The sequence below is a fragment of the Urocampus carinirostris genome, chromosome 15 (assembly GCF_059441175.1).
Source record: "Urocampus carinirostris isolate Australia breed hairy pipefish chromosome 15, RoL_Ucar_1.0, whole genome shotgun sequence".
In the NCBI taxonomy this organism is placed as follows: domain Eukaryota; kingdom Metazoa; phylum Chordata; class Actinopteri; order Syngnathiformes; family Syngnathidae; genus Urocampus; species Urocampus carinirostris.
The window spans coordinates 27938428-27965839 of NC_142363.1; the positions used below are offsets into that span (position 1 = coordinate 27938428).

Consider the following 27412-nt stretch of genomic DNA (forward strand, 5'->3'; position numbering starts at 1 on the left):
ATTTAATACAAGAGTCTCTAGACTGGAAGTACATTTATTTTGAAAAACCTATAACCGGAAGCTAAACCCTCGTCGCGTCTTCAGTTAGCAATGGCTCGCTCGTCAACCTCCCAAAAGTTTTGTCTAACTTGATAAAATGAGTTCTTCTTCAAACCAGAGGACTTTATTTCAAACGTGGGGTGCCTCTGCTCCTCCCAACAACGTTGCCAAGCCCAAAAAGGAAAGAAAACAAGTAAGTGGACAGCAAAAAGCAAGCCAAAGCGTTCCAGTTCAGAAACCTTCAGCCCCAAATCCACTTTGGTCTGAACTTGGTTCTCCAGAAAACGACCACTCAACAGAAACTCCTTCTGAAGTTTATGACGATGACGATGAAGATGACGATATCATGGTGGTGGCAGTCAAAGAAGCAGAACAAAACCTTCAATTTGAGAATGGTGTGTTCCTCCAAGAGGGAAGGTCCATGTGCACCACTCAATCAATGGAGAAGATCATCTACCAAGACTTCCCTGGTTTTGACAGTTCCTCTGCATCTGTCTGGATCTACCCCACTAACTATCCCATTAGAGACTACCAACTCAACATCTCCCAGGCCGCCTTGTTCCAAAACACGCTGGTGTGCCTTCCAACCGGCCTGGGGAAGACCTTCATCGCCGCTGTCGTGATGTACAACTTCTATCGTTGGTATCCGGCCGGGAAGATCGTCTTCATGGCGCCCACCAAGCCACTGGTGGCTCAGCAGATCGAGGCCTGCTATAAAGTGATGGGCATCCCTCAGGGTCATATGGCGGAGCTGACAGGTCAAGGACAAAAATGCATTTTCAATATACTGTACAGTAATCCTCTCGGTTGTCCTGGTTAAAGGGTCCAGAATCCACGTGAAAAATGAAAATTCGTGAAGTAGTGTCGCACCGTAGTAGAAGCCCCCAAGGGGCAGACTTGCTTCGAGATAACGTCCATTCCTACTCGGGGTATACGACCGTAACAAAATAACAACTATCCATCCATCCATTATCTGCACCGCTTATCCTCAGTAGGGTGGCGGGGGTGCTGGAGCCCATCCCAGCTATCTTCGGGCAGTGGGCAGGGGACACCTTGAACTGGTTGCCAGCCAGTCGCAGGGCACACAGGGACAGACAATTCGCTCGCTCATTTACTCCTTGGGACAATTTGGACCGGCTAATAAACCTAAGAAGCATGTTTTAGGGAATGTGGGAGGAAACCGGAGTGCCCAGAGGAAACCTACGCAAGCACAGGGAGAACATGCAAACTCCAAACAGGAGGTTTGATCTCACCACAGAACTGTGCTGCACAAGCGCTAACTACTGCTCCGGCGTGGTGCCTCGTTCTCAAAACGAAAAAAACATGTAAAATACAAAAACAAATGAGGAAAATACATAAACCAGAAAACAAAGGAAGAGAAAACAAAGTACATATTTAGAAAGGGGTGAGCAGAAGCATGGCTTATTAGCTCTCAACGCTTTACAAAAAAAAAAAATGTATATACACATACATAAACGTATCCACATACAGTAACATGATAACTATGGATGCGACGTTTGTCATTATTAAGAAATACGAAGGAAGCACACACATAGCTATCCTTGTCAGGTTCCACTGCCGTATTGATCAACCAACGTGACTATTATTAAAATAAGGAGGGAATTAAAACAAGGAAATATTCTAATTGCAAGTGCATGAAATCTGTCCCTGTGTGCCCTGCGACTGGCTGGCAACCAGTTCAGAGTGTCCCCTGCCCACTGCCCGAAGACAGCTGAGATGGGCTCCAGCACCCCCGTGACCCTACTGAGGATAGTGATGCAGATAATGGATGAATGGATGTTTTGAGAAATGGTTTGACATTAATCAGAAAGCCTTGCAGTACTTGTAATGCATATTCAGGATAAATGACGACAACAACAACCAGGGATCAGAATTTTCCGCGGATCCGCGGATTTCCGCTGTTTTTGAACCCCAAAGGTCATTCCCGTAAATCGTCTAAATTCGATGAGGTATGATACGTGACTGTTTCATCACCCCAAGTTAGCAGTTAGAGATCGCGAGAAAAATCGGCAAAAAGAAGCGCAGCGCATTAGATCTATAACACACAACGTGGTTTAGCTAACAAATAGATCGACTCCTACCATTGGTCGATAGGTTCGCTGATAACCAATCAGCGGAGCTTTTGTTCAGAGCATTGGCTTTCTCAAACATGGCGCTCCTTCCGGTCTTTTCAAACGGTGAAATGAGTGTTTGAAAAAGTAAATATGAATATGAAAATACGAAGAAAAGAAGACGAGGCTTTTGTCTCCGAGATTGATAAAGGAATCAAGAATAAATGTAAGTGGTCATGGCTGGAGAAGACTGTCACAGTAAACGTTAAAATCGGCGCAAAGATCGAGGAAGTTACAGAAACTTTGAGCCAGTTCATCGCAAAGTGTGATGTTCCAGGGAAAGCAAAGTGTCTATACTGTGTCGATCTGATCAATTATGGTACGCGAGGTTGTGTGTTTATGAAGAATCATACATGTGTTAATGAAGAAATCTCCTGCTCCTGATTATGATGTACATATTTGACTTTATCTGTTAGTAATCCTGTACTGAGGATGATTTTTGGATGTTGACATGTATTTTCTTTAAGCATGTTCAGTTTGTGCATTCTATTTTCAAATTAATGATGAATGGTTATTAATGTATATATTTTCATATATATTGTTGATTAGTAGCTAAATACAAGGTCCATCTTCATCATCAAAACACAACAACAATGGTGATGGTTGTAACATTGTAATCCCCCAATTGTTTTAAACATCTTAAAACTGAAAAAAATACATGGTTTCTGTTTTGTTGGATTTAATTCATTCTAGTGCAATTTTCACATAGCAAATAAGATAAATGCTGTTGGCTGATCCCTGAACAACTGCTTATCCTCTTGGAGTCTTGGGACTCATAGCAAAAAAATACTGCATTGCCAACCCGCAAGATCTCTACGAGACTCTGAACTGAATGAAAGAGAAAGGCATTGTGGGCGGTAGATCAGCAAATCGCTATTTTCATGGTTTACATGAAGTTGACCTATCGCAGATGGCTTCTTAAATGTATATCGTCTTGTGCAAGATTGTTAAATGTACTGTATATGTTTTTTGGGCACGCAAAATAATTTGTAGTGGATGTCACATAGTGGGTAAAATGCCCTAAAGAGGGGCCAAAAACATTTTATTGCACACCGTAAAATGAGCGCATCTTAAAGTGGAGTCTCTGTATCCTGGGGGTCTACTGTAACGTTTATGGTAAAAACACAGTGTAACTGATGGCTTATCTAGCTATGTTTAAAAGCAGCATTTTCTCCATGTCAGTCTCAATGAATAACTCAACCTGGTGTGTATGATCACAGGCAGCACAGCGGCCAGCCGAAGGCAAGAAGTGTGGCGGTCCAAGCGCGTCTTCTTCCTCACGCCTCAAGTGATGATGAACGACTTATCCCGAGACACATGCCCCGCCTTGCAGGTCAAGTGTGTGGTGATCGATGAAGCCCACAAGGCGCTTGGGAACCATGCTTACTGTCAGGTAAACGTGGTATTGGATGTCACATGATGCTTTTCACTTTAAAATATCTTGATTTTCGGTATACTGTGTTTCCCACATGTAGGCTTATTTGTATGAATTAACTTCATTCATTTATCTTGGGGGCCGCTAGGGTTTACTTTGTCCTGCCAGAGTCTCTTAAACTTCTATTTTAGAAAATATAATATATTCAAACATGTACATGCAAAGCTTTTAGATTTTACAGTGCATGATATGTTTTTTTTCACCTTCTCTTTATACGACATCAACAACAAAATATTTTGCTTGAACAAAGTTTTCAAACTTTGCGGTATAAGTGCACATGCACAATTGCGTCTCTTAACAGTTGGACATCTTAAGGACATCTTAGGATATAACGATCCTGGCAAGTGGAAATGTTAATTTTTAATCTATCTTTGTCGTCTCCTCCCCCACTTTGCATCCACCTGCTACTCCACTGTACCAGGTCGAGTCTTGGTACATACAATTCCTGTTTCCTTTACATGTATATTCACAGTGTTATTTAATATGCATGTATATCACACATAAGTATTATTTTTTTAATACTATTTAGTTATTTTAATGTTTTTGGAAAAGATTAGTTTAGTTTATTGCCATAGATTTCTATCCCCCCGCCATACAACAATATTACTATATGTTCTGCACCTCAACGGGTGACTGTCGTATCATGGGAGTCTACACTTTTTCAAAAGAATTCTTTTGACCATGGTCTGGATCTAGATTAGATAGAGGGAGAACATAAATAATCCATATTGGAAGGTGTGGACTAAATTCAAACCCCAAACACCCGAACAAGGACGTGGTGAATACTTTATTAGGGATTCAGAGTTCACTGATGCCTTAACCACCAGGGTTGTAGGGTGCGTCTTGGGCTGGTACTGCCTAGCAGCGGCCATCGCTCTTGAGGCTGTTTTTTGGGTAGGTGTTTGCTCCCCACATGAAACACTCCTTTCCATGGTTACCAGTTTCAGAAAAACCTCCTGATCCGACTCAAATACAGCACGCTTTACACGGTTGTTTTCAGTGTCAAGCGTTATCCCACTTTTGCTACAGTCCTTTTCTTACTTTCACCATTTTCATCCTACAATTAAAGAAAACCACAACCACGCGTGCGATATTACTCTGCCCGAGTGTGTGTGCGCCCAATTTTTGAAAATCGATAAATATGAACAAATTTATAACATTTCTATTTGTTTGAACTACAAAGATTAAGTGACATTCATTAATTGTTCTTTTAATGATTTACCGATTTACTTTGGTATGGAATGTGGTTTCAGTCGGGCTTTTCGGAGCAGACGCATGTCTAAGGTCTACCCACAATTTACATAGCAACTTTAGACCATGTGAATGTGTGAATTTTTAGCCATGGCTAAAACCTGTGCCAGGTAATGTGTATGTATTGTATGCCAGAGATCTCATCTCATTAGCTGCACCGCTTATCCTCAGTAGGGTCGCGGGGTGCTGGAGCCTATCCCAGCAATCAGTGGGCAGGGGACACCCTGAACTGGTTGCCAGCCAATCGCAGGGCAAACGGGGACAGACAACTTGCTCGCTCATTCACACCTAGGGACAATTTGGACCGGCCAATTCACCTGAAATGCATGTCTTAAGAATGTGGGCGGAAACCGGAGCGCCCGGATGAAACCCACGCAAGCACGGGGCGAACATACAAACTCCGCACAGGAAGGTTCCCATGACCTGAGAACTGTGCCGCACACGCGCTAACCACTGCGTTGCCGTGCTGCCCTGTGCCAGAAATATTTGTTTTTTTTTAATTTAGTTAGTTTCAATTGTTTGTTTTTTTGTCAACTTGGTCTTAAATTTGATTTCAAAACGCATAAAAAAAGATTTAAAGTCTCGAATTGAACTTTCCTTAAGCTGTTTACTTTAGCGAGCAATCACAGTAGCTTTGTTATTTCAGGTGATCAAACAACTTAGCGGTCAGACTCTGCAGTTTCGCGTCTTAGCCCTTAGCGCCACACCAGGAGGAGACACAAAGGTGAGAGCTTTGTCATTTCATTCTCCACACCACCGTGAAACTAACGTTTTTCTTTCCGTGCAGTCCGTGCAATCGGTGATCTCCAATCTCCTCATCTCTCACATCGAGTTGCGTTCCGAGGAGAGCCCGGACATCCTGGCCCATACGCACCAACGAAGCGTGGAGAAAATTGTGGTTCCACTGGGAGAGGCGCTCACGGCACAGAAAGTTTGTTACCTGCAGGTAGGCCACTTACAACCATCATATCTCGCTCTTTGCTCCCATCTAGCGGTCTTTGTGAGAATGTCAAATGTTAATTATGTGTACCGCTTAAAACACAGCCTAAATCAAGTCGGTAATCCAGCTCCTGCCAAACATGTTGAGGCCTATTTTTTGTAAAGGTCTCCTTCAGATTAATATTTTGTCTTTAATTTTAAAGTATGTAGGAAGGGTGGATGGGGATTGGAGGGTGTCTTAGTACTGGTCCTTGCTTTTTTTGTCAGTGTTGCACGAATATGGTGTATGTGGAAAACCAGCTCGGTGGCTTTGGGGGTATGGCGCCTGCCCGAACTGGGAGGTTGTGGTTCAAGCCTCGGTCGAGTCATACCTAAGACTTAAACATTGGCATTTAGCATTAGGGGTTGGAATTGGGAGGTTTGGTCACCTAATGACTCCCAACACCTCAGTTGGGTTGAGCGAGGGGGCTGGGAATCCCCTCCTCTGAATCAATCTCCCAAAAAGAGTCAGAAATGACTCTAGCCACCTCCCACTAGGGGGATATGGCTGTGGTATATAATATAATTTTAAAGTCAAATTCTTAGCTTCTGAGTTAATGCAAGGAAACTTATGTTTATTATAATATATATTATTAAAAGGATATCATTTTTAACTACTGTGCAGAATAAGAAAACAAGTGTAATTTTCAATGTGTTTTCAATTGAAATTTATTGCAAATAATGCTCGTCACCAAAATAAATTGATTAAACAAAACAACCAAACATCAAATGTATACAACTTAAGGTGCATCGAAAGTAGAATATTTTCTCTTTTAATTTACGATCCCCAACTGAGTTCGAAGGGCTTTTATAATTTTTTTTCCACTGCTGTAATCTTACTTTTACCAGAGGTTTTCAGGACTTCCAACACATTATGAAGCAGGAAATGTAGGAAGGGTGGATGGGGATTGGAGGGTGTCTTAGTACTGGTCCTTGCTTTTCTTTTGTCAGTGTTGTACGAATATGGTATATGTGGAAAATGACTTCTTCAAATAAAATCGAAACACCAACCCGAATTTTACAAAAAGATGAAAAAGAAAAGTTTATTCGAGCACGCTAAGAAATGTAAGGAATGCAACTAACTGTTATTTTCATAATCAATAAATCTGATATCTTAAAGACATTTTATTTTAGAGACTTATTCTGATATGTTTTCCACGGGCGAATCAAAAAGAAGGGGCAAAAACAACAGGGGCTGACGGGAAGTGGAGTAAAGGTGAGACCTGTTGTCGCGGCGGACAATAGTGGATATATATTTTTCCCACCCTTACCTTTGGAAATATACTTTTTTTTTTCCTTGGATTATTTTCAACGGGACCCGGACTCTGCATGTCTGCATCAAACCTTAAGTACCGGTATCATTTTCCGTTCATTTTGCCGGCTGTGGTTTTTGGACTGTGTACTTGATATTCAGTTACAATCGCGGGACTCGGGTTTGGGTTAAATTTGTGATTGTGTTGCACGTTTTAATGTGGGCGCATGCGGCTTATATACAGGTGCGCCCCGTGTAAGTACAAAAGCGGTTTTCCTCTTAAAATATGGTGGGTGCGGCTTATAATCAGGTGCGCTCTATAGTCCGTAATTTGCGGTATTTCTACCATACTACGTGTCACTATGTAATACACACTGGGGCTTTAAGAAGAGTGTTAAAATAACTTGATTATCAGCAGCATTGAGGAGTTTTTATTCAGGTTCATGTGTGTTTGTGTGTGCTTTCACTATTACGTGACTGTGATTGGCTAGTAGCCAGTGAGTATGCCCCGCCTACCATTATCAAATAACTTTTTGGCTTTTTTATGTATATGTACTTAGTGGGAGCCACGTGTGACCTGTTTGTGAATTGTTTATGTAGAGATTTAGTGCCGGCAGTGAATTTTTATGAGGACATATGTATCGTAGCATAATACCCAATCAAATGTAACGTCATTGGAACTCATGGCCTGATTTCAACAGCAGGTTTAGCAGCAATTCTTGTAATTAACCATTCCATTTATTGCATTCTTTTTACCTGCCCTTTTTTTTTTTCAGCCATTGTGCATCCTTGTTACGGGAAGCTATTGTATAGTTGGGTGTGTCCACCGTTTGTTTGCCCCATTTGATCCCATTATGAGGGACATTCCAGTGTAGGTAAACAAGACTTTGCGTGGGAATTTGTGAAAACAAGACAACAAAGAAGGTATATTCGTATTGTTTTGAAAGACACCCATGTTTATTGACCAAAAATAAAATCACAGTAGCATTCTGCTGTTGCACTTTTATGTCGGTAGTACAGTTAGCTTTTCTACTAAAATAAGCAAACATATAAAAGAGAGAGGGTAAATGTTCCCATATAACCGAGCTCACAAAAAGGGACAAACACTTGCATTGTGTGTATCATGGCTTTCAAACGCCTCACTCACAAACTGTGGTGTGAAAAATAACATCTTTGGATTTTTGCCATGGGCATTTGGGTGATACAAATATATTTTTTTAAGGTCATTTTCGAGGAAATTAAACTTTCCTATATATTTATAGGATAGTATATAGTCACATTCATAGAATCATATAATCCTTTTGTGTAGATTTTATCTGAAGTGGAAGTCAACCCAAAGGATTTCTTAACCATGACCAAACTGGTGCTTAAAGTGGCAGTGTATAATAATTCACCACTAAAGGTCTTAATTTGGAATAAAGCCGAATCGTGCCAGCTGCATACACCCGGAGCGGCTGAAAAGAGCCAATAGTTGTAGTTGGTCAGAGCTGGTGCAACTGGCCAACTTAAGCTGCTAGCAGGAGAAACTGCTAAAAAGTCCAGTAGAAGATTGCAAAAGCAAAATGTGTATACACTGGCCGAACCATAACCAAGATTTACAACATTGGTACCCATTGCCTCCCCTCATTAGGGATTGGAATTGGGGGGGTTTTGTCATCTACTGACTAGTAAAACTCCTGAGTAAAAATCGAGAAAAAAGGTATATACACGGAGCAGCTAACAATAGTTGCTAGCTGCAATCCTTAGCATGTAGCTAAGTGGCTTACACGAGTGAATGAAACCGTGGTTAAGAAAAAACCATTGTATGCATGTATCAGGTACTCTGCAAAGTCAAGTGTTGGGCCCATGATATGACAGAACTAATATTACTAATATTAGTGGCTAGCATAGCCTTAGTGGCTAACCATAGCCTGCAGCCGAGTGGATAACACGAGTGGCTAGAGATGGAAAAAAGGCAAGAGGGGGGAGTGAGTGGGGTGTGGTCTAAGAAGCCTGAATCACAGGAATCTGTGATGGAGCAGCAGCAACAACAGCGGTCGGTGGAAACAATAGCCTGCAGCTAAGTGACTGACATGAGTGGCTAGAGAAGGAAACAGTGGGGTTTAAAAGTCACTAATGCCTAAATCATAGGATTCAGTGACCACCAAACATCTGGCCCCTAATTCACGGAACTCATGAGCCAGCTAACAATTGCGGCTAGTGACGAGTCATAGCCTGCAGCCAAAAGGCTAACACGCGTTGCTAGAGTAGGAAAACACTTCAAAAAGTGCCTGAAGCCTAAAACAATGGAATGTGCTTATTATTTAAATAAATATAGTGTTTCACACCTTTAGGGTTTGCTATAAACTACACACTGGGGTTTTACCCCTAAAAAAAAATAAAAAGATTGTACTTTTAACAATATTGTTACAAAATCCTTTGGTTGACTTTCACTTTTAAGTCCAGCTGGTAAACCGGGTAGTTCATCTTGATATTTCAGTTTCCACTAATAATCAATGGACAAACCCTTCTCAAGGGCACCCATGTTAATCACTCTTTATGAAAGAAGACTAAAAATGAATCATTTTTTGGACAAGAACATTTGACTTTTCATATAGTTTCTTTATCACAATCTAATTGAATCTCAATTACTCAGCAGCGGCAGGGGTTGTCGTAATACAGTAGTAAGAAGAGACACACTAACGCAAAGTACAGTATTTTGTGAAAAGGGGAAAAAAAAAATGACAGGAGGCGGGGAAAATACAAGAAATTCTTCAGCTAGCTTGCATCGGATTTGCAAGTGCTTTTGATTGTCATTGAGCAGTGGTTTGGTCTGCGCACTCACTGATTTTTTTTTTTTTACATTCACACACTGGCGTGTTTTTCAATTAGTGACGAGTTTATCCAGGTAGTTCATTATTGGCACTACAACAACATTCCACGATATCAACTCACTCCACAAATACTGAGTAGTTCAAAAGAATTGACTAGTAGTAACCTGCATTGATCCCGAGATTTGAACTATAAAACAAGCGCAGACGTCACGAATCGGCAAACTAAAATGCAACTGAACCCGCGTTAACAGACACAAACGGAACCGAGCACGATTTTGCGGCTTTATGAGAGCACTCCCAAGGTTCTAAATGGTGAATTTGAAGAGGGTGGGGGGACCCTGCCCCTAAAAGGATAACATTTTACCTGAGATCTGTGGACTGGTAGGAAGGGGTGTAATAAGAGTTGAGTCTTTGTGAGGTGGTGTGGAAACGGGCTGAATGCCACCGAGGGGGGAACTTAAACCTTGTTTCTGCCTCAACGGCATTCCAGGAACCAGATCTGGTTCTGGCGCCCACCGAGGGGGAATCTGAACCTGGTTCGGGTCTCAATGGCGTTCCAGGAACCAGATCTGGTTCTGGTGCACACCAAGGGGGACCCTGAACCTGGTTCCGGCCTCAATGGCAATCCAGGAACCAGATCTGGTTCTGGCAGCAACCTAGAGGGAACCTGAACCAGGTTCCGGCCTCAACGGCGTCCCGGGAACCAGATCTCGTTCTGGCGCCCACCGAGGGGGAACCTGAACCTGGTTCCGGCCTCAACGGCGTTCTAGGAACCAGATCTCGTTCTGGCGCTGGCTGTGCGCTGGGTTGGTGTAGCCGGCGACAATGAAGGAGTCGTTAACGCAAACGTCGGGGAACTCCAGCAGCTCGGCCATGGCGTGGATCTGGTCCGCGATGGTGAACTCGTTAGTGGGGCCGCTGAAGGGCCTGCAATCAGGGGAAAGAAATATAATTGTTAAGAATAAGGGTTGGGGACGTATTGCTCGCAAGCCAGGTGCCCCTTTTCATGAGTACATCTGGCTATGAGAAAAAAATCACTATTTTAATGCCTCGAGGATAAGGGTGCAATGCCATATTTCTACCACTACTAGCAGGGGCGCCGTAGAGCTTTTTTTAACTTTGAGTTGGAAGAAATGTCATTTGGACTTTTCCCGTTATTTAGCCAATAAGGTGCACCAGATGACAACACATGACAAAACATCAAGTACATGTATTTTACGGCTGCTTGAAATGCTTGAAAATGCTTTAATTTCAAGTTTTCAAGAATTGGAAATTGCTTGAAATTTGAGTTAAATGGTGGCGACACTTCACAGCAAGTCTACTTAAAAATTACACCAACACTACTCTATGATTGCCTCACTTTGCCATTGCATTTCTTCTTTTGTGATTTACAGCAGCTGGCAATCAGTTTGAACGCTATTATCCTATGATGAGTCATCGCCCCCTACAGGTTATGCTTAAGAATAGGTGCATGCTACATCTCATCAGAGCACTAAGAAATGTGTATTAGAGCAACTATTACGCATCAATTATGGACTATTATGAGCCATGTAAAAAGTAAGGTAGAATTTCACAGTGGTAAATTGTAACGGGGAGAACTTCCTGCAACTGAAAATTTAAGTTACATAATTTTTCATTTTCCCCTCCCTGGGTAGAGATTTGTCTCAAAAATATGAACACACCTATTTTTCAAGTCCACAAATAGTCGTGACTTAATTAAGATATAAAAATCATGTCTTGATAAATGCAGACAAGATCAAAATTGCAAATGTAAACTGCAGATATATTTGTGAATCTTCAAAAGACATTCACACGGGATTTCTTCCATTTGAAAGGTTTTTAAAAGTGATTGAAAAAGGCGTACGAACCCTGTATATTTCTCTCCTAGCAGCAGGAGTGCTGTTGCGCTTGTCAACCTTTTAAGGCGAGTAACAAAACATCCAACACTAAAACATTAAGTAATTGTATTCTAAAAAAATATACATGCATATATAGATTCTAAAGTTTCTAAACAGTGGATTGTATGATCAATTGTCTATTTTGTTTTTGTGAGTTACTTAGCCCTTAATCACAAAGAGTCTCAAAGGGCTGCACAGATCAGAGACTATTGCAAACTACAGACTATTATGACACCATCCCCTGATCTAAAACCTACATGAGGGCAAATAATACACATATTATCAACATAAAATGGTAAAATCCTTCACCTGGTATAGACAACAGCAGCAGGCCAGATCTCAATGACAATGTCGCTGTCGAGAGGTTGAGGGGGCTGCGGTTGGTGGTTTGTGGGCAGGTAGTATGCAACCCTCACTTCCTGGCCGATATTCGTTTGGGTTTCGTCCGTACGCACCACCGTCACGATGGGCAACGACATGCCCAGGTAGTCCCCTAAACAATCCGGAAAATGAATCGTCTTGTCAGAAAGAAATGGCCTTACAACTGAGATTAAGGTGAAATCATTTGGAAACCCACCTAAAGAGTTTTGCTGGCAGATATATCTCATTATCCTCATGAAGCCGTAGCAGATGCTCTGCTCGTACGTCTCCTCACGCATTGTTATGCAGGCCCAGTGGCCTTTTTCGTAATGGCGCTTCTCGTAGAGCAGCTCCCCGCACTATGCCAGTAGATAAGTGAAAATACACTTGAATATTTGAGTATTTATTCCTCCAGTCCAAATTATTAAAATTGGATGATTTCCTAAAATATTTAATTGCACAACTGCTATTTAAGGTCAACAAAAACATAGTGCCAGATAACATCCAAAAATTATTCATTCGGAAAGAGGGAAATTATCATTTAAGGGGCTGTAGTAAATTCATAATCCCAAAAGTGAGAACCACCAGGAAACGTATGTGTGTGTCTGTGTGTGGAGTCAAACTTTGGAAAAATTTACAAGACGAGATCAAACAATTTCCAACTATTCACGTGTTCAAATTTAAATACAAAAAAACATTACTGGCAGAATACAGAGATGATGAAAATGGGGTATGAGTGATACGAGAGATTGGAAATAGTCCGTTTACAACTATGGTTAACTTTGTTTTTATTGTTGCTATTGTTATATCATAACTGTTATGATCAATATTATTACATTGTTGTTATTATCATTGGTGCCGCAGTGATGTTTGGTGACTAGTGGCATTGAAAAATGAACAATGAAAAATGTGCCTATTATTATTATAATTATTGATATTTGACCTATGTAATATGTATATCCATGACACTTTCTGTAAAATGTATTTAATAGGGAATATAAAAGGGTAGAGAAAATAAGCATATGCTTCTTACAACCCCTTTTCGAACATGTTATGTAACATTATTTTGGTGTAGAGTTATTGTTTTTTGTCCCGTTTTTATTTTAATGTCCGAAATAAAGTTTTCACTCATTCATTCATTCAATATGTTTAAAGGCAACATAACAATAACATAAAAATTGCAGAAAGTGCATATCATGTGTGACAAGTCACACATAACTTGGCTATGAAAACGTTAACTGTCATTATTATGAAGTCGTATGATCTTAGATCAGGAGTCCCCAATTTGGTGCCCGCAGACCTGTTCTAAAAAATAGTTCACCAGTGCTCGGTCATTGTGATTTTTCTCGTAAAATAATGTTTTTAGTGGTTGACTGACTATTTGATCCTACTTCTAATAATTAACCAGGTAATAACATAGTAACAACATAGTGTTAACATGATACGTAGTTATTTTAGAAATACATAAACTGGGTGCCCTTTGTGTTAATTAGGTAACAAAAAGTAGCTCTTAGCATGAAAAAGGTTGGAAACCCCCTGTCTTAGACGTACTCATTCGTAGCTATCTAGGTTTGACCTGTGCACTATGAATAGAGTTCTGTGACTGTCCTTTGTTTGAATGCAACCCTCCAGTCAAGTTTCAGCAAACTAATTAGCCTAGGTTAAACCCATTAGCAAACTTTATTTATGTGGTCCCGGAGGGGGTTTAAACGACTTAGTGCCCTGAGAACGTGATCCCTTTCAAGAAGCAAATTCTCCACAAATGTAATGATTCCGACAAACATCCTCAAACGTTAGTTTTGTTAGTACTAGCTTTTAAAAAAAAAAAATCAAGTTTAGGGAAAGTTCAACTCCATACCTTTTCTTTCCGCGACAGGAGGGTGAAAGGGATGTGTTCTCGGTTGCCGCGCCCATTGTTATTGGAGGTCAGCTGTTGAATGGGTTCGGCCATTTCTGCGAAATAACAACAGAAGACAGAGTTAGTTGAAATTGAGGAATTCAGTTTAAATACAAATTGGCGTAGCGGTCAGACCAGGAGGGAGTCTCGATCAAATATCCTTGCAATGAATGTGGAAAAAATATCCTATTTTTCTCTTATGTTTTTCTGAAATTATTCATATGGACATGTTACATTTCATTTTATATCTGTTTATTAATAGAAAATTTCAGCAGATCGGTTTTGAAACAACTCAGAATTATAGTAAATTACCAAATTTTCCGGACTGTGAGATGCACCCATTACAAAGTGCACTTGTAAATTTCTGGCAAAATGTATTTTTTTGGGGTGCCCCTGATATTCCGAAAAATACAGGAGTATTCTAGTTTTATTTTTAAAAAGGTATCAAAAAATTGGAAATGCAAAAGTGCTCTACATCAGCTCGGCAAAATCCAAGAACGGCATGAAAATCTCTTTTGCAGAAGTGACCAACTTATTTCTAATTTTCCAGATACTTAGTCACTATTTCACTAAGATCATCGGCAGATATTTACCATATTTCTGGACTATAAGGCACACCTAAAAAAGTAAAATTGTACAGAAATTTGAAAGTGGGGCAATACATTCTGCCCCTTTCAAGCACTAAATTTGATAACATGCATTAAAAATGCCAGTGTTTTGTTTAACATAACATTTGATATATACCTCCGAAAAAGGTTGAAATAAATACATGATTAAAAATTGCAAAAACATTTAAATCCACAATTTCCCTCCAAAAATGACAAGTGCATAATGTTAATGTATACAATGCAGTACACAATGTTTTTAAGAAGGGGGCTACAAAAGAACACTGGGGACAAGACTGGCACCAAAACCACATGTATTTATTATTCTTTCATTTATTCATTCATTATCTGCATCGCTTGTCCTCAGTAGGGTCACGGGGGTGCTGGAGCCCATCCCAGCTATCTTTGGGCAGTGGGCAGGGGACACCCTGACCTGGTTGCCAGCCAATCGCAGGGCACACAGAGACAGACAACTCACTCGCTCATTCACACATACGGACAATTTGGATCGGCCAATTAACCTGACATGCATTTTTGGGGAATGTGGCCCGGAGGAAACCCAGGCAAGCACAGGGAGAACATGCAAACTCTATACAGAAAGGTTCGATCTCATGACCTCAGAACTGTGCCGCACATGCGCAAACCACTGCGCTGCCGTGCTGCCTTCCATTTACTTATTAGTTGCATTTTATCTCTTTACTGTGTTCAGTGGTCCAGGTTAAAAAGCCCAATGTTGTAGTTTGCCCACCCCTGGACTAGTGCCTCTAATTTGTCGAGGGGCCAAATATACTTTCATATAAGCCTACACTGCATATATGCACACTCTCTAAAACTTATTTTAAATATCCACAATATTAATTATATTCGTGCCAAAAATAATAACAAAACGTGTACTTAAACAACAGTTATTATTTAAATGGAAAGATAATAAAAAAAATCCAGTAATAAAGAAAAAAATAGAACAATTAGTACATTTTATAGCAGGACTTCAATAGCAGACACTTAAACTCATAATTCTTAATCGTTTCCGTCTTTTTCTTATTACTAACGTTCCTAGGACCCTTTATTATCGAAAAATAATGCCCTTGATCACATTAAAATTTAATTTCTTGCCTCTCCAACACTGTGCCAATTAACTGAACAAGAAGAATTAATCAGGTGAGTGGAGCATTGGGTAACTCTGCATTTCTTATGCCTTCTTGTGTTCATTTGCTTTATGCGCATATTAGTGTACTGTTTGATTTCAGTATTTTATCATTCTAAATTCAGCTTATGAGAGTATAGTAAGCTATAAGTGGTTTAACTAATCCATAAAATTGGAGAAGGCTGCTCTAATGAATCCCTTTATGATTTTGTTTTAGATGCCATTCACAATAAAACAGATATGACACAGTTGACAGAACGTTTGTCCGAAAAAATAACTGAAAAACTAAAATGTGATTTAGAGACGAGTCTGAGCACCTGCTTAGCTTTAAATTGGATGTGACGTCCTAGAGTTTAAGCCGAGGAAGCAAAGTCCGTCTTGTGATTGTTGACCGCTTCTAGATTTGAGGCGCTCGTTGCCATGGCAACGGATCAGAGGGCTACAATAATAATAAATGACAAAGTCAGGCTACCATTGATTACCCACCACCGCCCTCTAAATCTACAAATGTTACCGCTGATTGATTAGTGGTTGGAAGCAAAGATCCATGTGACCTAGTTTGTCCTGACTGATTAAATGTGATTAAATTGGTGGAAAGATCTTCTTTTTTTTTCAGTTTTGTTTTGAAATCCTGATGATGGGGTTCTACTTATAATCATCGAGTAATTGGTTCATGGAGACATACGGTTTGAACAGATTTTGATTTCATTTGCTATACATGTCCTGAATTTTCTGCACCATAAGGCACAACCCCAAAAAAATGTCTTATGTCGTCTAGTTTTGATACATAAGGCACACCGGACTGAAAAGCGCATGAAATTGAGTACAGTAAGAGTATAACCATTGGGCTTTATATGATTATGGTAAAATCTGGTGCAATCACTGTAACGGTAGGTGTTGCTGATCAAAATTGCAAAACATTGTCTGCTACGGGAATCGAACCAGCGGCGCGGCGGAGATAGCGCAGACAGGCATTACACCTCATCTCATTTTTACACTATTTTTACAGTCCCGAAATCAGATTTTTTACACAGTTCATTCTAATAGGTTAAATTGTCTCTACACTTCTTCAGCCCATGTGTCAATAACGTTAATATATAGACGTACTTTCTAAGTATTGTGTCGAAGGACTTTGTTTTTTCCATTCTTCAACATTTGTCTCTGGCACCGTGAGTAAAAATACCGTGTTGATGAAATAAGGTCTAATGAATCTATGTCAAACCAACGACCAATGGGCAGGACATGGCCCATTGGATTTAATCTGGTCTGCCATACATATCCAGATATGTCAAAAAAGAAGGGAGTCGCTTGGTCATTTCTATCTAAAGTTGTGATTTTTTTTTTTTTTTTTACTAAATGAAAACCAAATGCTTCGTCTGGCTGCTAGAGGGCAGTAAATTATATACGCTCAGCCTGATGTATTCTAATCTAATTGCCCATGCACTGCCCAGAATTTAATTTGTATTTCTTTATATTTATTTCAAACCAGTATGACAATTAAGGCAAATTTTATTTTCAGAGCCCCCACATGAGTTTGTACAGCGTGTTGAGTTGGCTCAGGTGTAAAACTGCATTCACTCAACTGTTAAAATAAACCAGTTGGTGCATTCAATGTAAAAAAAAATCATTTTCCTCCCATAGTTTTTAAATAAATGTGTTTTCTTTAGCAAAGAACATTGGTGATCCATGATTATCATACATAGGGTAGGGTACTAAAGTAGGCTGAATGATAAAGCATAATACTGAAAAAGTACGGCAAGCTAACAATTTTAGTTTGACATTCTTTTACTAGTCTGGTCTACCTGAGAACATGAGGTCTGGTTCCAGCCTTATAGCCAAACTGGGTTTTGAAATCCCAGGTCTAATGCCTTTTCCCATGTCATCTATACCACTAATGGTTTAGTGGTAAGGTCACTCACACAGTCATGACCCTGGTTCGAATCCAATTGCATACAATGTTTTACGATTTTAGTCAGCAATGTTTATTGATGGATAATCGCACAATTACAAAATATACTTAACGCATACCTATAATTACTTTTATGCATTTTTCAATCTAATCCACAGTTTACTGTGGTAAACAGGGCACACCAGGTTGTAAGGCGCACTTTCAAATTTCTGGCCAATTATTAATTTTTTTACGTTTTCTTTATAGTCTGTAAAATACGGTACATTTTGATTTGATAACAATTTGGCACAATATCCAGGTCCAATCAAGCATTAAATGCGGTCTCTGGCTTTCTAATCGGTGTTCTTGTCATCACTTGGAATAAACATCACTTCCATGTGACGCGTTGGCACAGCACTCTGCTCATCCGGCAGACTTCTCACGCCAGTCTCGCACCATGTGAACTGCAAGTGTTTTTCCACAGTGTGTGATGGAGTAAACTGCTTGTTGGATTTTAGAGCAAAGGGGTGGGTAAACTACAGCCTGTAGCCCACATCCGATCCTTCAAGCTTTTAAATACGGCACGTCGAAGAAGAATATTCAAGGGGGAAAAATATGAGGGACACCTCAAAACCCCCAAATTGGCCAGAAATTTTAAAGTGAACCTTAACACCTGGTTCGCCTTCTATACCGCAAAATACCGTGGATCAAATTGGAAATGAAATCTATCCATTCACCTCATCCAAAACTGCTTTAGACCATCCCCCTCTTTTAGTTTTTACTGTATTATTTTTATGTTATTTTTTTTTTTATTGTTGACACTACTGTCCTTTATTTTGTGTACAGCAACCTTGGGTCTCCTGAAAGACGCTTCAAAATCAAATCCATTATAATTAATAAATGCATTCAGCGTTTCAATGTGTGCGTTACTACACGAAGTTTTATGGTATACTACCGTATTTGTGCAATGATTGATCAATCGAAAAACATCGCTGGCCAAAATCGCAAAATAATGTGTGCAACGGAAATCAAACCCGGGTCGCGGCGGTGAGAGCACCGAAGCATTACCACTAGGCCACCAATGATACAGATGATGCATGAAAAGGCATTAGGTTTACCTCATTATAACACTATTTTACTCATAGTGCCAGATATGAATGTTAGAAAAGGGAGAAGACAAAGTCGTGCTGAAAGAAATAAACACAAACATCATAAAATACATCAAAGAATTGTTTCCTTCATTGTGCTTTTTTTTGCATCAGTTTACATTTTTCAAGATGGCTTTCTGTTTTCTCTCTTCTCTAACATTCAATTCTGGCACAGTGAGTAAAAAAAAATAGTGTGATGAGAAAAGTCCAATGACTTTTGTATGTCATCTGTAACAATAGTTACCACTCCACGAACCCGTGTTTGATTCCCATTGCCTTATTTCAGGAAAATATGACAAAAGACTTTTGGAAGGGTGTGTCTTGTAAACCCGTGCACATTATTGTACGTAAAATAAAGTTCTACAAATAAAATTAGTGGTTTGGTGACAATTTTAGGTTTTGATGAGTCGGTAATGTGAACTATTCAAGGGTGCAAGATGGTGTGTTGGAATGCGCAATTATTCCACCTCGCTGTACATGAAAAGATCCCCGATTCATTCCACGACAGCAAACTCTCACTTTGAAGAACTTGCTGTAAAAAATGTATTTTAGCCGTGTTGTTGTAATGATAGATAGATAGATACTTTATTCATCCCCGTAGGGAAATTCATATGTCTCAGTCAGTGCCAAGCACAAAAAGTGAGAAAATATGTAGCTATGGTTGATTACCACCAACCAATAAACATTTCAATATGCTGACTTTAGAACGAGTACAGTAGACCCCTTGGTTACAGCGTACCTAGCATGCCATAATTCACCACTTGTTGCGGAATTCAATGTTTTTTACAGCCTTTTCTCCACCATGACATCAACAATTATTTTGCATGTACAAAATTAAATCTTTGCTGAGTTGTGGTGTAAATGCGTATGCCAAGTTACGACTAAGATGCCGTTCTGCTTGGTTGAAAACATCTTACATTCTGATCTGCTACTCGTTCGCGTCACAGTATCATGTAGATGTCGATATGGTAGGGCTGAACTCCCTCCCACAATGCCTTTTTATCTCTTTGTTCAGTTCAGAATCTTATGTAACAAACTGGAATTTGTTTCGCTAAGTGTCTGAAGACAAGAAGATGAAAACAATAGACACTTAGTTTGAGATAATAATGAAATATGAAAATCAAAGAATATGGCCGTAACCAATTGACAATCGGGACAATTATAAAGGATAAGGAGGTAATTAAAGCAAATGGTTTATTTACATATTTAACACATTACTTACTATATACTGTTTTGTTACTAATGTTTAATATATTTGTACTTTTTTGATGTTTTTACATCGGATACTGGAGGTTCAGAGCGATTAGATAATTCCCATAGGTATCCATCCCCCCTTTATACGACAATTTCCCTTTCTGATCCCTACCTCAGAACGATTAATGTCATATTTTGGGGGTTTACTATTAATGGTGCTGAGTAGCCAATAATCATTTTTGTTTATTTATGAAATCCAAAAGTCTTTTATTTTATTTGTATGCATGATTGTCAGTTCCCTTGTACAATTATCATCATCCTTTTAACTACTGTTGGTGATTGTTGCCTACCGATGACTATTAAGAGCTTCAATGCGTTTCCAAAAAGATAAATTAGGATTATTGACATCAAATCTGCAGACAATATGTATGTATTCTAATTATTTATTCTGTTTTAATATTGTGACACATGTGAATGAGATTGCATTGGATGCCAGTTCATTATTTTAACTATTATACCTCAATGCTATTTGTTGTTCTGATTCTTGTGCACCATTTACATCATTGTCATTATCGGCCAAGTAAGCTTCTGTCCTTTGATTTACTAAACAAACTTAACACGAAATGTATAAATCTTGGCATAAGCTGTTTGGCCCGTGTCCTATTCTGCAATGTATTAACATGCAGATTTACCAGGTGCCCTGTATATACTGGAAACTTGTAGACAATCTTTCCATTCGGCAGAAAGCTCTAGCAAGCCATTTTGTGCTAAATCCTCAATTAGCGCTATGCTCAGAGGGCAGAAAGGGGGAACAGGCCTATATTGGTCCAATTTTAGTATATGCAAAGCCGAAGCGACGCATATATTGCCTACTGTGTGAAAAAATGTATTACTGACTTAAATCGGCGATATCAATAATAACTATTGAGATAAAGCGTGTTGTCCTTTCTGCATATGGCATTTTACTGTCATCAGAACAAACGGCTTTGACAGTGGGGTTTCAATTACACAACTATACATACACAGGCCACCAGTGGAGTTTTTTTTAGATAATATTTTGGTCTACAGTTTGTTTATTGTATGTACTAGCTCATGTATACATCAGTTCTATTACTGTAATAGAACTGGTGTTGTATCCCCCCTTACTCCCCAAAAAATAGTTCTTGGGTAGCGTCATTTGAAGAGATCGTCAGTCCGACCACACGAGTCAAGTATTTATTTTGATTTCCTGTGTTTTACCGAAAAACTGGGTCGGGTAAATCCGCAATGCATCCTCTCAGTACAGGTTAATCAGGTCGAAAAGATAACCTTTGCTGCCACGTTTGATAATCGTGTCAGATTTTATTGTCAGGGAAAATGTTTTTTGTTAACTTACTCTGTGCCAAAGACCCACTTTAACTTTTATTTTCACATTCCTGACCTCAGATAGGATTTTTTTTTCCCTAGGAATTTTTTTTAATATAATTTTTGGGATGGGTAATGATAGAACATAATTATGTGGGTCTTGGAAAATTTGTAAAGATATAAAAATTAGCTAAAATTCTTGCACTTTTCTTGATCAATATTGATAGCATGAATGTAATAGTCACTACAAAAATGTAATTTGGCAGCCTGACAGTCAAAATGTCAATCGGATTGCTTTTGACTCTTGTGAAGTTACAACTCATCATGGAATTATTAACCTGGCAACAAGTATATAGGTTCCTTTTAGAAACTACATCGCTAGAACATTCACCTGATCCAATCATTAAGAACAAGAACTTCCTACACTTGGTAAAAACACATTGATGTATTTTCATTTGAAGTCAAAGGTGGCCTTGAAAGCAAAACGTTTATAGACTCCTTTTAAATACTGTTGGCGGTTCACGGCACCATTGTTGATGGTTTCTGATCTGTTTTTGGGTCGTGGCAAAGTTGGCACCAGTTCATTCCTTAATGTTGTCGGCCCAGTTCTTTTTCGGTCTTCTCCACCTGCCTCTTTGGACTGTGCCCTAGGGAATGATCTTGGTCAGTCCTGATGATCTTGTAACATGACCATACCACTGAAGTTTCTGTCTGCGCACAGTTGACAACAGTTCTTTGTAGGGGCCAATGTGCCCTATGATGGTGTTGCGCACTGTTTCGTTTGTCAAATGGGCTAAGTAGCTAATGTCTGTAAGTTTTTTGTAGAATAGCATCTCCATGACCTGAATTTTCTTCTCCAGTTTTGCTGTGAGAGTCCATATATTGCAAGCGTAGAGGAAGATGGAAGTAACCAGCGCTTGCATGAGTCTAAACTTAGATTTCACTGCTATGTTCTTGTCCCTCCAGATGGGTTTAAGTCTAACATGTGCAGCAGTGGTTTTGAGCTATCCTGGCCATGATATCTGGTTCTCTTACCCCTTTTCTGACATGAGACAAATTACTATTGGTAATAACACATTTATATGCTTTGATTTGAACTCAAAGGTGGCTTTGAAAACAAGTTTATAGACTCCTTTTAAACCAAGTTTATAGAATCCTTTTAAAACTGTACAAAGTTATGTGATGTGGTCGAGAACAGGAACTTCTTACACTTGGTATAACACGTTATTTAGCCTTGATTTGGCCTCAAAGGTGGCTTTGTTAATACAAGTTTGTAGACTACTCTTAAACCACAAATGCATAGATTCCTTTAAAAAAAAAACTGTTCAAAACTTTTTGAACATTTGGCATCATTGAGATAAATATTAATAAAAACCATAACTTCTTAGACTTATTTGGTCTTAAATGTGGCGTTGAAAACCCATTTCTGAACTCGTGTTGATTACTGTGAAAAACTATACTATTATATGTTTTCATCTCATTATTTGGAACAAAAACTTTATACCTGTATTGATTCCTTGATTTTGTCTCAAATTTGGCTTTGAAAACCACATAACAAAGTAGGAAATAGTTTTTAAAAAGGTGCTATTTTACTGAGCAACTGACATCAACTATACAACCAGGAAAATAGGTCACTTGCATTAAAAAACACGTCACAAAACAGGCAAGGGAAAGATGATACATTATTACAAAACAAAAGCAAAAACTAGCTATTTTGTGAAGCAATCAACGTCAAATATTCAATTAGTAAAAACACGTTACTTGTTTTGACCGGTTTGTTAAGTTTATGAACTTCAACTTGGCTAACCACGTCACAAAACTACTTGGGCGCTGAATATGATCAAAATTTAAATAAAATAAATTACTTATGGAAAAAAAACATTTAAAATATGTAACAAGAAAGAGAGGAAAAAGCTTGCTACTTTATGAAGCAACTAAAGTCCAAAGTGTAACTTGGTTTGACTTTTTTTTGAATAAACTGTGTCCCATATAAAACAAATAAACAATATATACATTGGAAACAACAAAAACCACATAAAAAAAACACACTGCCCCCCCCCCCAAAAAATTGCAAATTTAACTACCTTAATTATGTCACTTGTTTTGATCCGTCTTTTGAAATCTAGTTCACGAAACAAGAAAATTCAATAACGAAATGATTAGTAAAAACAACAACAAAAGGGAACAAAATTACTATTTTTTTTGTGGGAGAAACTGATGTAAAAGAATGCGTGCGGATGTGTGGATCCCTTAATCACCATAGGCTGTGGAGTGTCTTGGGCAAGTACAGCCTGGCGGTGCCCATCCTCTCCAGGCAAACAAATGTTTCCACACATGAAAATTATAAAAAAAAAAAAAAAAAGAACGGGCAAAAAAAAAAAAACAGCTCTTGTTTTGACCCGTCCTTTTAGAAACTACAGTACGTCACAAAAGTGAGTACACACCTCACATTTCTGAAGAAATTTAATTATGGTGTTTAATAGAACAACACTGAAGAAACATTGCTTAGTCTGTGTAAAGCGATTATAGCAGTGTAAATTAATTTAGTCCCTCAAAAAAAACACTATGACAGTCAATAACTAAACCTCTTTGCAAAAAAGTGAGTACACCCTAGAGGGAAAGTTCCTTAAGTGAATGATTGAGTACTTTCAGGCTTTGTTGCCAGGGGTTTGGTTAGTGATGGCTATATTTTGAGTTTATTTTAGGGGAAAAATAAATGTGCTCTGCTGTATAAGCTTCACACAGACTTCTTTTCATTGTGTCAAAGCGATATTTCTTCAGTGTTGTTTTACTAAACATTATAATGAAATCTCTGCAGACATATGAGGGGTGTACTCACTTTTGTGACATACTGTACGTCACGGAGCAGAGAAAATTAAATGTAAAAACTACAACAGTAAAAACATTCCCACAACGAATTATTTTATGGTCCAACTAATAATTGAATAAAATAATTGAGCAACGAGCAAGAACGTGACCTGCCTTTAAAATTATGTCAGAGCGGAGAAAAGTACATTAAAAAATACCTTAGTAATAAAAGCAAGACAAACAATTTTGTAGAGACACTTTTAAACAAATATGTGAAATAAAAATAACTATCTACGAGCAATAACACGTCCGTTGTTGGGATCCCTCTTTTTAAAGCACAGGTGTCAAAGAGGCGGCCCGCGGGCCGGATCAGGCCCGCTAGGGGATTGAATCCGGCCCGCGAGACAACACTCAGAGGAGCGCAAGAGAAAAACAAGCTGCAGGTTGAAATATGTCAACTTGATGTTGCCAAAGCCAGGTCCTTCTCACAAAGACACTGTACTTGTATTTATTTCTCTCTTTTCCACCCCTTTTCTCACACTCTGTCTCTTAGACTCTCTGTGTCTCTCTTTTTCTCTCCTTTGTTGCTCTTTGTCTCTTTCTCTCTCTGTGTCTTTTTAACTTATTTTGCTCCAACTTCATTTTTTCCTTTTCTCTTTCTCTCTTCCTACCCTTTGCGCTCTTTTCTCTCCCTCTGTCTTTCTATTTCTCTTTGGATTTCTTTCTTCCTCTCCCTTTCTCTTTCCCCCTCTCTCACAACTTCTTATCTTTTGTTTCTCACGCTCTCTCCCTCTCTCTCTTTCTTTGTCCCGCCCTCTCTCCTTTTCCCTCCCTCTTTCTCTTATTTCTTTATCCCTTGTTCTTTCTCTTTAATCTACTAGTCCGGCCCCCGACAGATGGTTTGTTCTATCGTGTGGCCCCGGAGTTAAAATGAGTTTGGCACCCCTGTGTTAAAGCTACGACAGGTAGCAGAAAAAAGTAAATAAAGCAAATATTTTGTTAAAAAAATATTTTATGGCGCAATAAAAAAATGAAAATTGATTTGAAATAAATATATAATAGTAAAAATATCTAGGTGCATAACCACGTCACTTGTTCTGACCCGTCTGTGAAGTTTGCTAGCAACAGCTAAGCTAACTACGTCACAACATTTCCTATATAGGCGTACAAAATTATCACTATTTTTTATTTCTTTAAAAATATACATTTTATTCGAAATTTTACCGTTTGCCACCTCCACCTGGTGTCCCCTGGCTACCTCCTGCCAGTAATGCAGCAGTCTATCGGGGTCTTCGTCCTCGTCCTCCAGGCTCCCGTTGCCCGAATCGGACAGCTGATCCTCGGAGAAGGACTCCAAGTCCTCCAGGGTGATCATGCCGTCGACGGGGCCGCTTCCCCCGCCGCCTCCGTTCATCTGACAGCCGCCTCGGTCCATTATCGTCACGGTTGTTTAGAAAATACAAATATTGTACGTAATCTTTATTTAAAAAAAAATAATCTCGTGTTAATGGTGGGCTAAAACCCTCAATTCAACGCCCGTGTACAGAATCGGATCCCGGCCGCTCGCGGGTCAACAAACGGCCACGTAACGCGACTGCCCACGATGCATTTATGCATTTAAGAAACAAAAATAAAAAGTAAAGTGGATAAATTGTAGTTAACTTGTATTTAATAGTTCTCCAGACGAGCGGCTCCCCCCTCGGGTGTCCGCCCTCCTAGGCTGTGACACGCCGAGGAGGAAAGACGGTTTATAGGCGGAGAGGCGCGTCACGTGACTTAGAGGGCCGGACCACTCTCTCGTCTTTGCGCCACAGCCGAGAGAACAAATAGTGCCGAGGGAACTGCGGATTGTTTTTGCGCTGCTCGTTTTCATTTACAGTGGAACCTCGGTTCTCGACCATAATCCGTTCCAGAACCCTGTTCGAAAACCGATTTGTTCGATCACCGAAATCATTTTTCCCGTTAAAAATAATGTAAATCGTTTTAATCCGTTCCAACACCCTGAATGTTTACCTTGAATGTTTAACGTAATCATAAAGCTAACCCAGGCTAATCGTACGTCCGCGTTATCGTAATCTTCCGTACGAAAGATTACGCTAACATGAATGTGTAAAAATAAAAAAATCAGGTCGTTTACAAGTCATTTAGCACCCGGGTCTCCACAACAAGTGATGAGCGGTTCATTGGAAATGGGGCTCCGTTCCAACACCCTGAAAGTTGGGCTTCGTTCCAACACCCACATAAAGCTAACCCAGGCTAATCGTACGTTCGCGTAATCGTAATCTTCCGTACAAAAGATTACGCTAACATGAATGTGTAAAAATAAAATAAAAAGGATAAAGAATATAATTATGGATAGGATTTCTTACCTTTGTGGTGGTCAGCAGAAGGCGCAAGTGGACCGCCGTTGCTTTCTTATAGCACTCACTCCCTTAGCCACATCACAAGATTTCCTTATTCTTTAGTATCGTACCGATCGTAGATTTAGACATGCTGTATTCCTAGCAAGATCAGACACTCGCACACCTCCTTCATATTTTGCAATTATTTTTTTCTTAAATGCAATAGTTGTACGCACTACTTTTCTTTTTTCACCTGTAGCAACTTTGCTGCTTGCACTGACTTTCTTCGGAGGCATAATAAGGGGCTAAAACACCCGTACGCCGCTCAGCATCGCGCCCTAGCGTACGCACTCACGCATTACCGGCGTTCGAACTCCGATTTTTTGACCGAACAGCGAAGCAAGAATTTCTCTAAATTTTTGGTCGGACTCCGGTTTGTTCGAACTGAGAGGCGTTCGAAAACCGAGGTTCCACTGTAATTGGTTGGTTTATTTAGTTGTAAATGTTAGGTTTATAGCAGTGGCGCGCAGGTTTTATGGAAATAGTACATTACAAATGTTTTATTGTTATTTTTGTTCAGTGTTAATTAGTGTTAGGAATAACGTCGTTATAAATAACGACGTTACGTTAACGGCGTTATATTTTTCCAGTTCTGGGGTAATCTTACTAATTATTTTTCCCGCCATTACAACGCCGTTACACTTACCAATAGTCAAAAGTGGAGCATTCCGTACGTTTTTGTGGGTGTTTATGAACATGCTGATTGCTATTTTATTATATTGTTTACTGTTTATTTGTGTCACACTAAAGTGTAGGATAAAACTGTTGCTGGTGATGTACAGTTCATTTCACAAAGTTTTATAACACAACATATCGGTTCTCTA

At 39.4% G+C, this 27412-nt stretch overlaps 2 protein-coding genes across 2 annotated transcripts in view; one reads left to right on the top strand and one right to left on the bottom strand.

The window, feature by feature from the left end:
• Positions 1-79: 79 nt before the first annotated feature.
• Positions 80-27412, top strand: part of fancm (FA complementation group M) — an 85599-nt gene continuing 58266 nt past the window's right edge. Inside the window, exons 1-4 of the mRNA XM_088354901.1 lie at positions 80-797; positions 3392-3564; positions 5504-5581; positions 5645-5803. Coding sequence (XP_088211027.1) covers positions 137-797; positions 3392-3564; positions 5504-5581; positions 5645-5803 — 1071 coding nt within the window. The 5' untranslated portion in view covers positions 80-136. The remainder of the gene's footprint in view (positions 798-3391; positions 3565-5503; positions 5582-5644; positions 5804-27412) is intronic.
• Positions 8023-25920, bottom strand: soul3 (heme-binding protein soul3). The gene is made up of 5 exons (XM_088354248.1): positions 25411-25920; positions 14017-14111; positions 12376-12517; positions 12108-12291; positions 8023-10827 (listed from the first exon to the last, which is right to left on the bottom strand). The coding sequence occupies exons 1-5, from the start codon at positions 25619-25621 to the stop codon at positions 10656-10658; spliced, it is 804 nt and encodes a 267-aa protein (XP_088210374.1). The 5' UTR covers positions 25622-25920; the 3' UTR covers positions 8023-10655.